Source organism: Delphinus delphis, chromosome 20, assembly GCF_949987515.2.
Source record: "Delphinus delphis chromosome 20, mDelDel1.2, whole genome shotgun sequence".
In the NCBI taxonomy this organism is placed as follows: domain Eukaryota; kingdom Metazoa; phylum Chordata; class Mammalia; order Artiodactyla; family Delphinidae; genus Delphinus; species Delphinus delphis.
Genome location: NC_082702.1, coordinates 13697049 through 13709294, shown reverse-complemented (window position 1 = coordinate 13709294; position 12246 = coordinate 13697049). Strand labels below are relative to the sequence as shown.

At 53.1% G+C, this 12246-nt stretch overlaps 1 protein-coding gene across 2 annotated transcripts in view; it reads left to right on the top strand.

The window, feature by feature from the left end:
* Positions 1-12246, top strand: part of RYR1 (ryanodine receptor 1) — a 117747-nt gene that overhangs the window by 38140 nt on the left and 67361 nt on the right. For both annotated transcript variants that reach the window (XM_059999263.1, XM_059999264.1), the window contains exons 34-47: positions 827-1439; positions 2954-3205; positions 3549-3749; positions 4084-4195; positions 5443-5589; positions 7102-7375; positions 8135-8249; positions 8335-8467; positions 8849-8943; positions 10215-10350; positions 10597-10783; positions 10870-10978; positions 11358-11478; positions 11571-11740. In XM_059999263.1, coding sequence (XP_059855246.1) covers positions 827-1439; positions 2954-3205; positions 3549-3749; positions 4084-4195; positions 5443-5589; positions 7102-7375; positions 8135-8249; positions 8335-8467; positions 8849-8943; positions 10215-10350; positions 10597-10783; positions 10870-10978; positions 11358-11478; positions 11571-11740 — 2665 coding nt within the window. The remainder of the gene's footprint in view (positions 1-826; positions 1440-2953; positions 3206-3548; positions 3750-4083; positions 4196-5442; positions 5590-7101; positions 7376-8134; positions 8250-8334; positions 8468-8848; positions 8944-10214; positions 10351-10596; positions 10784-10869; positions 10979-11357; positions 11479-11570; positions 11741-12246) is intronic.

Here is a 12246-nt window from a genome sequence, read left to right as displayed (position 1 = left end):
TTGAGCACATACTATTTGCTAAGTCCTTTATTTATTTATTTTTGGCTGTGTTGGGTCTTCGTTGCTGCACGTGGGCTTTCTCTAGTTGCAGCGAGTGGGGGCTACTCTTTGTTGCAGTGCACGGGCTTCTCATTGCGGTGGCTTCTCTTGTTGCAGAGCACGGGTTCCAGGTGCACGGGCTTCAGTAGTTGCGGCACACGGGCTCAGTAGTTGTGGCTCGTGGGCTCTAGAGCACAGTCTGGGTAGTTCTGGTGCACTCACTTAGTTGCTCTGCGGCATGTGGGATCTTCCCGGACCAGGGCTCCAACCCATGTCCCCTGCACTGGCAGGTGGATTCTTAACCACTGCGCCACAAGGGAAGCCTGCTAAGTCCTTTTTAGGTGCTGGGAATATAGCAAACAAACAAACAAAAGAGGCAGAAATGTCCTGCACTGGCGGAGTTTACATTCTGTTGGTGCTCAAATATAACCAGGGTACTCAGACCTGCCAGAGGGGGATTCAGACCCAACCTGGGATCCTAGATACATCTCAGGGTCACCAGATATTTCCCATGGACTCTTAGATCCCCAGAGTACCAGACCATCCCATGGAACCCAGATATATGTCAGGGAGCCCTCAGACCACTGAGTGACTTCCAGAACCATTAAAAGACTCCTAGACTCAGCTCCACAGACCTCACAGAAACTTGACCCAGCAGAACACTGGGATTCGCTGCTGGGGCCACCAACACTCCCCTGAGCACCTCTTTGCCTCTCTGCGGTCTGTGTCTCTGTCTCCCACCTCCTCTGCCTGCTGAGTCCCTGAATGTGGCCCATCTCCACTGCAGATGCATGGACATCCTGGAGCTGTCGGAGCGCTTGGACCTGCAGCGCTTCCACTCGCACACCCTCCGCCTCTACTGCGCCGTGTGCGCCCTGGGCAACAACCGCGTGGCACATGCTCTGTGCAGCCACGTGGACCAGGCACAGCTGCTGCACGCCCTGGAAGACGCGCATCTGCCCGGCCCCCTGCGTGCAGGCTACTACGACCTCCTCATCAGCATCCATCTCGAGAGTGCCTGCCGCAGCCGCCGCTCCATGCTCTCTGAGTACATTGTGCCCCTCACTCCTGAGACCCGTGCCATCACCCTCTTCCCGCCTGGAAAAAGGGCAGATAATGGTCCCCGCCGCTACAGCCTTCCTGGCGTCGGCGTCACCACCTCGCTGCGGCCTCCACACCATTTCTTAGCTCCCTGTTTTGTGGCTGCCCTGCCAGCTGCTGGGGCGGCAGAAGCTCCATCCCGTCTCAGCCCCAGCATCCCTCTGGAGGCTCTTCGGGACAAAGCACTAAGAATGCTGGGGGAGGCAGTGCGAGACGGTGGGCAGCACGCACGCGACCCTGTCGGGGGCTCCGTGGAGTTCCAGTTTGTGCCCGTGCTCAAGCTTGTGTCCACCCTGCTGGTAATGGCTTCCTCCTGCTTCCCTCTGGCCTGTTCTTTCACATTCCAAATCATCCATCCATCTGTACCTACATACCTCCATATGTTCCCCTCCCATTTATACATCCAGCTACCCATTCATCTCTCTGTCCATATACCCTTCACCTTCCAACTTATCCTTCTGTCATCTGCTCATTCACTTTTCCTTCCATCCATTCGTCTGCCATCTATTCATCTGTTTAGTAATCACTTCCTTCTTTCCATTCATCCATCCAACCAACCGTCATTCATCCATCCTCCACCAGCCTTTCCATCCATCCACCTATTCATTCAAACATACCCCCATCTTTCCATCCAAATGTTCCTCATCTATTTATCCTTCCAGTCTCCACCCAATTATCCATCCATCCATCCATGTATCCATCTAACTTTCAATCTAGTTGTCCATTCATTCACACATCATCACACCCACCATTTCATCTATTCATCCGTCCCCCTACCCATTTATTAATCTGTCTTTCCCTTCATGCATTCAACCATCAGCCTCCTTCCACCTGTGCATCTGTTCATCCACCCATCCACAGATTCACCCATTTCTCCATCTTCCACCTATCTGTCCATCAATCCATGCATCTCTCTATCCATATATATTAAGACCCATCCACGTACCCACAAATCCATCCAACCATCTACACCCTTTAATTCACCCATTCTCCATCCTTCTACCCCTTCTTCATTTCATGTACCCTTTCATTCACATACCCATCTAATGACTCATCCATATATCCATCCATCCATCCAATGTTTCATACGCAAACCTATCCACCCATCCACACATCCATCCTACCCCGGTGCCTGGTTAGTTACCCATTTATCTATTTGCCCATCCACTCATTTACTTGCTTATGCATCTGTCAAACCATCTATCCACCCACCTATCTATACATCATTTATCCTGTCATCCATCTACCCACCATCTCTTCTTCCACCTTTACCTTCATCTCTCAGTTCATTATCCACCCATCCATCCATCTCCCCATCAAACCTCTACTATTCCGTTTATTAATTCATCCACCCAGTCACCCGTTCATTCGTCTCTCTCTCTTTCCCCACTATTTTTCCCTTTTATCTACCTACTCTCCTTGCATCTGATAGCATCTTCATTATGTTGACTGAGAGCTAGCATATGCTGGGAGCTATGAGGGCCTCAGGTGTAGGGTGTGTCCTGTTACAGAGTAACAAATGGTCAAGCTTGGGAAAAAGGACACTTCCTTGTGAAGGGAGAGGCGCGCATGTTTGGCTATGTAGTCTGGGCCACGTACGTGGGACACAGGGTGTGGATCTGGGGGGATCTTAAGGAGGATGGGTGGCAGGGCCGGGGGCGGGGTGCCATTCCTGCTTGTAAGAGGAGCCGTATACAGCCAGTGCAGGAATGAATCTGGCCTGTGCAGGAGAAACAGATCTGGGGAGTGAGGCTGGGTCTTGATTATGGAAGCCTTGCAGGCCACAGTGACAGACCCGGGCTTTGTCCCGTAGGTGATGGGTATCTTTGGCGATGAGGATGTGAAACAGATCTTGAAGATGATTGAGCCTGAAGTATTCACTGAGGAAGAGGAGGACGAGGAGGACGAGGAGGATGAGGAGGAGAAGGAGGAGGACGAGGAGGAAGAGGCACAGGAGAAGGAAGATGCAGAACAAGAGGAAGAGGAGGCGGCAGAAGGGGACAAAGAAGAAGACTTGGAGGAGGGGCTGCTGCAGATGAAGCTGCCGGAGTCTGTTAAGTTACAGGTGGGCTGACTCTTCCTGTTTTCCAGCCTCCATCCCTCTGGGCTAGGACACACAGGGTCTGGTGGGGCTTGAGTGCAGACTTTGTCCCAAGGCCCTGGGGAGCTGTGGAAGGGCATAAAGCGGTGGAGTGCTGCTGGCTTTGAATGAGCTATCTGGTTTCCATGTGGGAGGTGAATTAGAGGGATGAGACCGTGCAGATGGCCGGCTTGAGGATCCAGGCAGGAGACAGTGGTGGCTCGACCAGAGCAGGGCTATGGAGTGGGGAGAGAAAGCAAGAAAAGTTTCAAGGAAGTCCTGACGGTCTCACCACCATCCCTCCTACTGCATGGCTGTCATCCCACAGATGTGTCACCTGCTGGAGTATTTCTGTGACCAAGAGCTGCAGCACCGTGTAGAGTCTCTTGCAGCCTTTGCAGAGCGCTACGTGGACAAGCTCCAGGCCAACCAGAGGGACCGCTACAGCATCCTTGTGAAAGCCTTCACCATGACTGCAGCTGAGACTGCCCGACGTACTCGCGAGTTCCGCTCCCCACCCCAGGAGCAGGTCCTCTGACCCCTGACCCCAGCTGGCCTTACTGTCTAAACCCAACCTCAACCTCTCCCCTTACTCTGATCACTGACGATACTCACTTAACCTCTAAATCTGAGCTTGACCTCTGACCCTATCCATATACTTATCTGTTACTCTTCTACCTCTCTCTGAACCAGACTTCTGAGTCACCGCAGACTGACCCTGACTCCTTTCGAACATTTAGTCGCCCAGATATTCTTCGCTAATGACCTTAGACAGGAACTCACGATAGGGTCTTTGATCCTTGACTTCAGAGTTCCTGCTCTGGGGTCTCTGACCCTCATTCTAATCTTTGACCTTCCCCTAGATCAACATGCTATTGCACTTCAAAGATGCTGACGACGAGGAAGATTGTCCTGTCCCTGAAGAGATCCGACAGGATTTGCTCGAATTTCATCAAGACCTGCTGACACACTGTGGTAAGAGAGGAGATCAGAGAATCCTCCTCCCAAACTTGCTCTTGAGACCTGTCTTGAAGTTTTCCTGATCTTAAATATCTACAGTATTCGTGCAGTACCTGTTGGTAAAATGAATGAGTGACTGAATGAATGAACATGTCAGTGAACAGGTGGATGATGATTGGAAGGATATGTTTATGTGGGTATTTGGGTGGATGTATATGTGGACACATGGCTGTAGCTATAGCTGGATGGAAGAGTGTGTGAACTGATGGAGAGAAGGATGGCCAAATAAAGAAATGCGTGAAGAGATGGCTGACTGGTTGGATGAATGAAAAGAAGGATGGCTGGAGGGGTGGATGGCTGACCTCTATTTTTTCTCATAAGTCAGCTGATAATCTTACTAAGATTTTCTTATATGTGATGAGTCATTTTTCCCTGGCTGGCTTTCAAGATTTCTCTTTACCTTTGCCTTTAGGCAGTTTGAGTATGATCTATCTAGGTGTGGAGCTCAATGAATTTATCCTACTTGAGCTGTTTTTGGTTTTTGCCGCACCATGAGGTTTGTGGGATCTCAGTTCCCCAACAAGGGATCGAACCCAGGCCACGGCAGTGAAAGCCAGGAACCCTAACCCCTAGGCCACCTAGTTTCTTGGATGTGTAGATTAATATTTTTCATCAAATTTGGGACTTTGAGGCCATTATTTTTCCAAATATTTTTCTGCTCCTTCCTCATCTCTCCTCCTAGGACTCCCATTATGCATCTGTTGGTACACTAGATGGTGTCCCACAGGTCTCTGAGGCTCTGTTAGTTTTTCTTCAGACTGGATAACCTCCGTTGTTCTACCTTCAAGTTCATTGATTCTTTCTCCTACCAGCTCAAGTATGCTGTTGTACCCCTCTAGTGTTTCTTAAATGTCAGTTTTTGTACTTTTCAACTCTGTATGGTTATTTTGTATATTATCTACCTCTATTAATATTCTCTGTTTGATGAGTCATTGCCATCATAATTCTCTTTAATACTTTAGACTTGGTTTCCTTTAGCTCTTTGAAGATACTTGCAATAGTTGATTTAAAAGACAAATGATTCAAGGAATGAATAAATGAACAAACATGAACATATAAAGAAACAAATGGAACCCCCCGTGAATGCACACATGAATGAGAAATGAGTGAGTGAACACATGAATGAATAAAGAAGGAAATGATAGAGCAGATGAATAAGCAAACGGATGAATGACACGCTCTCTCTTCTTGACCACCTCCAGGAATTCAGCTGGCGGGGGAGGAGGAAGAACCAGAGGAAGAAGCCACCCTGGGCAGCCGCCTGATGAGCCTGTTGGAGAAGGTACGGCTGCTGAAGAAGAAGGAGGAGAAACCGGAGGAGGAGCCACCTGCTGAGGAGCACAAACCCCGTGAGGACCGGGGCCACCAGGGATGGCACAGGGGTGGGCCAAGCAGCCCTGCGCTTGGGGAGTTTCTGGGTCCAAGACAGGCCACCAGGAGTAGCCCAAGGGACGGGTGGATGGGTATTAACGAGAGAGGAGGAGTGGAGAGAGGGGTGAGAGGGGAGGCATGCTGGAGGCGTGGCGCCGAAGTTGGGGCTGCACAGTGTGTGTGTTGGAACAGTGTGGGGCATGGCGGCCAGAGCAGAGGCATACATCCAACCTTGGGATGGGGCATCTCCTGCACCACCATGGCTTCCACGTACTTGTGGCTTTTCTTTGTTTTTCCCTTATTTCTTGGTGAAATGATTCCTATGCTGAGGGCTTAGGAAAGCAGTCGTGATAAATGTTGGGCCCATGGGTCATTAGGCAAACTAGATATTAACACCATATAACAAGGAGAGAGTCCCTAACATTGGTGGAGGGTTTATTCTATAACATTCAAGAAATTTTATTGGGTCAACTCCGGGCCAGGCACTGTTGGTAGGGCCAGGGAACGTAATAGGGGGAAGAGTCAAAGTCCCTGCCTTCAAGGAGTTTAGAATATTACAAAAGATACCAATATACATATACCATAATGTCAGATGGCCACACATATTAAGAAGAAAACTAAAGCTGAGTGAGAGGAGAGAGAGGGACAAAGATGGAGAGGTTGGAGTGGGGGAGTGAGGTATGCAAAGATCTGGGGAAAGATGATTGGTACAGATGGAACAGCCAGTGCAAAGGCCCTGAGGCAGGAAGATGCTTGGTGCCTTTAGAGACCAGTCTGGCTGGAGCAGAGTGAGCCGGAGGAGAGGTACAGAATATGAAGTCAGAAGTGATGGGTCCAGATCGTGTAGAGCAGATGGAAGGAAGGTAGGACATGTCACAGGTCATGAATTGACACCATCATTCAGTGCCAGTGCAGGAAGGTTTCTCCTGACCCTGAGACACAGGAGACATCTGTCTTCTCTCCCAGAAATCCTGGGAAGAAAAAGGGTTGGGAGAGAAAGAGAGACAGGGAGAGAAATTGATGCTGGATATAGAAGAGGAGAGTCCTGGGGACATCGCCAGGGAAAATAAAAAGAGTTCATTTTTGACATAATTTTCAGATGACACCAAAGTCTTCACAGTTTTTCTTTGTGTCTGTTGTCTCCCATGATGAAAAATCAGCAGTGTTTTTACAGAACAAATGGAATTACCACTTGCACTTTCAAAGGCGCTCAGAATAACGCTCTGGTACTTTGCAGTGATACAAATGCTTTTTCCCCCTAAAGCTTTTAGGGGGGCACTTACGGTCTGGGTATAGGGTGAAGAGGATAGGGAGACTCCTAGAGCCACAGAGCAAAATCTGCCAGAATCCGCCCCCTCCTGGCAGGGGGAGGGCGGGGGGTGGGTGGTTAGTAACTGAGAAGCCCTCTGGAAAGAGGGGCGCCCTCTGTACCGTTTTCGCTCAAGGCCCTGGCCAGGAAGAGTGTTCCTACCCTTGTGTCCCCTTCCCAGAGTCGCTGCAGGAGCTGGTGTCCCACACAGTGGTGCGTTGGGCCCATGAGGACTTCGTGCAGAGCCCCGAGCTGGTACGGGCCATGTTCAGCCTCCTGCACCGGCAATACGATGGGCTCGGGGAGCTGCTGCGTGCCCTGCCCCGGGCCTATACTATCTCACCCTCCTCCGTGGAGGACACCATGAGCCTGCTTGAGTGCCTTGGCCAGATCCGGTCCCTGCTCATCGTGCAGATGGGCCTCCAGGAGGAAAACCTCATGATCCAGAGCATTGGGTGAGGCCCCGCCCCTCCCCTGACGCTGCACGTCCCCGGGGAAGGGAGGGGAGACCTTCTGGCTCAAGCTTGTCCACCGGCTCACGTCCTCTGGACGCAATAATGTGTCCTTCCCTACTTATGCTCCATCCTCAGGGGGGTGTGCTCCTCCCAGCAGCTAGCCCATCTCCCTAGGTAATGTCCACCACCCCCCACCCCGTTACCTCTCCACCCACCCCTGGGTAACAGCTCCTGCTCACCTGTGACTCTTGGCTCAAGATGTACCCTCTTTGAACTTCGGTTTCTTCATCTCTAAACTGGGGAAGAGCCGCGCTTATCTTGAAGAGTTGTGGTGCGGCTTCAGTGAGCTCATGTAGCGGTAATAACAGTAATAATAATTATGATAACAATAGTCTTGAGCACTCAGTGCCAAGTGAGCCTCATTCATTCACTCAGCAAACATCTATTGAGCACCTACTGTGTGCCAGGCCCTTTCTAGGCACTTGGGGTTACAACATGCAACATGATAGAGATCTCCGCCCCAGGGGAGCCCACCTTGGACCCTCTGGTTTCCTTGTCTGTGAAAGAGGGATAATTCTAGTTCCCGCCTCCCAGAGTGGACATAAGGATTGAATGAGTTCAGATCTGTAAAGGGAGCGGTGCCGGGCACAGACTAGGAGTTCAGGAAATGTTAACTTTTACCACAGTGGTGGTGATGGCTCCTGCAAGGGTCTGGAGGCTCTCCCTGGACTTGCCTCCACGCACTCTACCTGTCCACAGGAACATCATGAACAACAAAGTCTTCTACCAACACCCGAACCTGATGCGGGCGCTGGGCATGCATGAGACAGTCATGGAGGTCATGGTGAATGTCCTTGGGGGTGGCGAATCCAAGGTAAGGGGGCTGCGTGGGCCGGCGAGCTCAGGGGAGGGGGCCCCGGAGGGCAGGCACTGACCACCAGCCCACCCTGCTTGCCCAGGAGATCCGCTTCCCCAAGATGGTGACCAGCTGCTGCCGCTTCCTCTGCTACTTCTGCCGCATCAGCCGGCAGAACCAGCGCTCCATGTTTGACCACCTGAGCTACCTGCTGGAGAACAGCGGCATTGGCCTGGGTGAGGAACCCCGAGCCCACTCCTGGCGGTCCACCCAGGCTGGCCCCACTCTCCGCTGGCTCACTTAGTCATTTAACAAATACTCACTCTTAACTCACCCTGGATCTGGACCTGTAATGAGAAGTGCTGGGGATACCCAGACAGCCCTGGCCCTGGCCCTAATGGGGTTCACAGTGGAGTGGGGTAGACAAACCCATCCCAGACAGTGTCAGCCTGGACTGGTCAGGCCTGGGATGGAGAAGCACAGTCAGAGGAGGCACCTGACCCAGGCTGGAAAAGGGGTGGTCAAGGAGGGCTTCCTGGAGGAGGTGAGGCAAGCAAAAGTGAGACAGTCAGCTAGGCACCTCCGAAGAGCATTCTCACTGCCTCTCACCCCGACAGGCATGCAGGGCTCCACGCCCCTGGATGTGGCAGCTGCCTCCGTCATCGACAACAACGAGCTGGCCTTGGCGTTGCAGGAGCAGGATCTGGAGAAGGTGTGGAGGGAGAAGGCCTGGCCCATACCTGGCCGCTTGGGGCACCTGCTGATTTGGGTCCCACTCTATGAGTGCCATTGTGCATGGTCCAGAACGGAATCAGAAGGGGAATAATTTGCAGCAAAGGGACAGGACCCAGTCACTCGCTCACAGGGCTGAGTGAAAATCCACACCCACCCTCCCCAGCCACGTGGGCTTGGCACGTTTCTTGGCCCTCTGTGCTCCCTGCTTCTGTGTGTAGCAGTGAAAGGCATGGGCTCTGGAGCTCAGCAACTTAGATTCAACTCCCCGCCCCTACTCCCAGCCCCACTCTCTTGCTCTGTGGCCTTGGACAAGTGGCTTAAATTCTCCATGCCTCCATCTCCTTATTTGTAGAATGAATATAATAGAAACAATTTCATACAGTTGTTCTGAGGATTACATAAGTTAACTCACGAAAGCATTTACAAAGCAGTAAGCACTCTCTAACAGTTGTCTACTATTATAGTATTATTTATTTAACAAATGTTTTTGAGCATCTACTATGTGTCAGGACCCATCCAAGGCAGCAGGCGTATGACAGTGATTGAGAGTCAAAAATCCTTGTCCTTGTGAAGCTGACATTCTAGTTGGGAGGAGGGACACTAAACAAGATGAAGAAGTAAAATATGTGGTGTATTAGCTAGTGACGAGTGTTAAGGAGGAGAAAACGTGAGCAAGGGAGAGAAATGTCAAGTGTCGGGAGGGTGTCTGAGTTTAGACACAAGTGGTCAGAGAAAGCCTCACTGAGAAAGTGACCTTCAGGTAAAGCTCTGAAGGAGATGGGGGCCATATGGACGTGAGGGGGAAGAGCATTCCAAGCTGGGAAGCAGCCAGTGCAAAGGCCCTGAGGCAGGAGTGAACCTGATGAGTCTGAGGAACGGCAGAGAGAGCAGTGTGCTTGGAGCAGAGGGAGACAGGGTGAGTGCTAGGATGTGAGGGCAGGGAGTTGACAAGGGCAGATTGTGTGGAGGGTCTGTGGGCCACAGCAAGGGCTCTGGCTTTAGCCCTAAGTGAGACAGTAGGGGTCTCTCTGACTGTGTGGGGGACAGACTAGGGGTTGAAGGGAACAGTGAGCCCAGGGAGGAGGTGGCTGCGATGGTCCAGGTGGGAGATGATGGTGGAGGATGAGGGTTATTGTTTGCTGAGGGATCCAAATTGGATTGCGGAGCTCCAGGGATGGGCAAGGACTTGAGCCTCGGGGAGGAAGGTGGTGTGGGTATAGTCTCTGGCTGAGCCTCCTGTGCCCCCAGGTGGTGTCCTACCTGGCAGGCTGTGGCCTCCAAAGCTGCCCCATCCTCCTGGCCAAAGGGTACCCAGACATCGGCTGGAACCCCTGCGGCGGCGAGCGCTACCTGGACTTCCTGCGCTTTGCCGTCTTCGTCAACGGTGAGGCAAGGGGTGGTGGTAACAGGGCGGGAGGCTGGGGGTCACTGGCCAAAGCCTCCCTCGGGTGTGGCCCACATCCTGGGCCACAGGCCTGGCCTGGGCAGGGATGCCTCCAAGTGGGCGCGGGGCAGGGTCTGGAGGTCAACGGGGGCCTGACGTTCACCCCTGAGGTGCCAGGTCAGGGGCTGTCCAGGGAGGGACCCTGGGCAGTGGCTCATGAGGCCTCCTGACCCCGCGAGCCGCCAGGTGAGAGCGTGGAGGAGAATGCCAATGTGGTGGTGCGTCTGCTGATCCGCAAGCCTGAGTGCTTTGGGCCTGCCCTGCGGGGCGAGGGCAGCTCGGGGCTGCTGGCCACCATCGAAGAGGCCATCCGCATCTCCGAGGACCCCGCGAGGGATGGCCCAGGAGTCCGCAGGGACCGGCGGCGTGAGCTGTGAGTCTCCTGCCCCTTCCTCAACAGAACCACCACCGTCCCCGAGCCCCTCGCTGCCTCCTCACACCACCCGCCTTCCCCTGCAGCTTCGGGGAGGAGCCCCCCGAGGAAAACCGGGTGCACCTTGGACATGCCATCATGTCCTTCTACGCTGCCTTGATCGACCTGCTGGGACGCTGTGCACCAGAGATGCATGTGAGACCTGAAGGCTGGGCTGGGGGGCGGGCACAGCCAACCTTGAACCTCTTCATTCAGACATTCAGCAACATTGATTTAGCTCTTGCTATGCGTGTGGTCCTGGGCTAGGCAATGCCGGGGACACACCAGTGGCTGAGAGAGCCCCTGGCCCCGCTCTCACAGAGCTCTCAGTCCAGTGCGTGAGATCAGGCAATGAAAGCCAGTGGTAGTCAGGGCTGCAGGGAGAAGCACAGACAGAGGGGTCAGGGCTGGGAATTCTAGAGTTAGCCCCACGAGACGGAGTCTTTACCTGCCAGTGGGTTGGGAAGGGGTGGAATGGGGGAATGACCATATGGGGCAGGGGGTGCCTGATGACATGCCCACCTCCCCTCTCCAGCTAATCGAAGCCGGCAAAGGCGAGGCCCTGCGGATCCGCGCCATCCTGCGCTCCCTCGTGCCCCTGGACGACCTCGTGGGCATCATCAGCCTCCCACTGCAGATCCCCACCCTGGGCAAAGGTGCGGAGGGGCGGGACTCAGCAAGGGATTGATGCTGGGGAGGAAGCAGAGGGGCCCCAAGGGCAGCCCTGACCCCGCTCTCTTGCCCACAGATGGGGCACTGGTACAGCCAAAGATGTCGGCATCCTTTGTGCCGGACCACAAGGCGTCGATGGTGCTCTTCCTGGACCGTGTGTATGGCATCGAGAACCAGGAGTTCTTGCTGCATGTGCTAGACGTGGGTTTCCTGCCCGACATGCGGGCGGCCGCCTCGCTGGACACGGTGAGCAGTCTGGCCACTCTCCCGGCCTCCAGAGTGGGATGTGTCATGGGAATAGTGGCAGCACTTTTGTTTGTTCTGAACTTGTGTACATATCATAATCCTCCCTCCCCCACCATCAAGATAGAAAACAAAAACCAAGAAAAACTCTTGAGTTCTGGGAAAGGGTGGGTGGAAATCTCCAACACCTCAGGTTATAAAAAAGAATTCTCAGTGATGGCTCAGCACCGTGGAGATACAAAGACCCGTGCACAACAACAAGAACAATAATAACAGAAGGTGACAATGCCAAGTTAAGATGAAGACTGATAACTCACCATTGGTTTGGCCAAATGGGGGAAGCAGTTTCAGTGAGGTGGTGGGGCTAAAGCCTTATGGGAAAGGGTTTAGGAGAGCCTGGGAGGACTTCCCTGGCGGTCCAGTGGTTAAGACTCCACGCTTCCACTGCAGGGGGCGCAGTGGAAGTTTGCCCCCTGGTCAGGGAACGAAGAGCCCATATGCCATGCGGT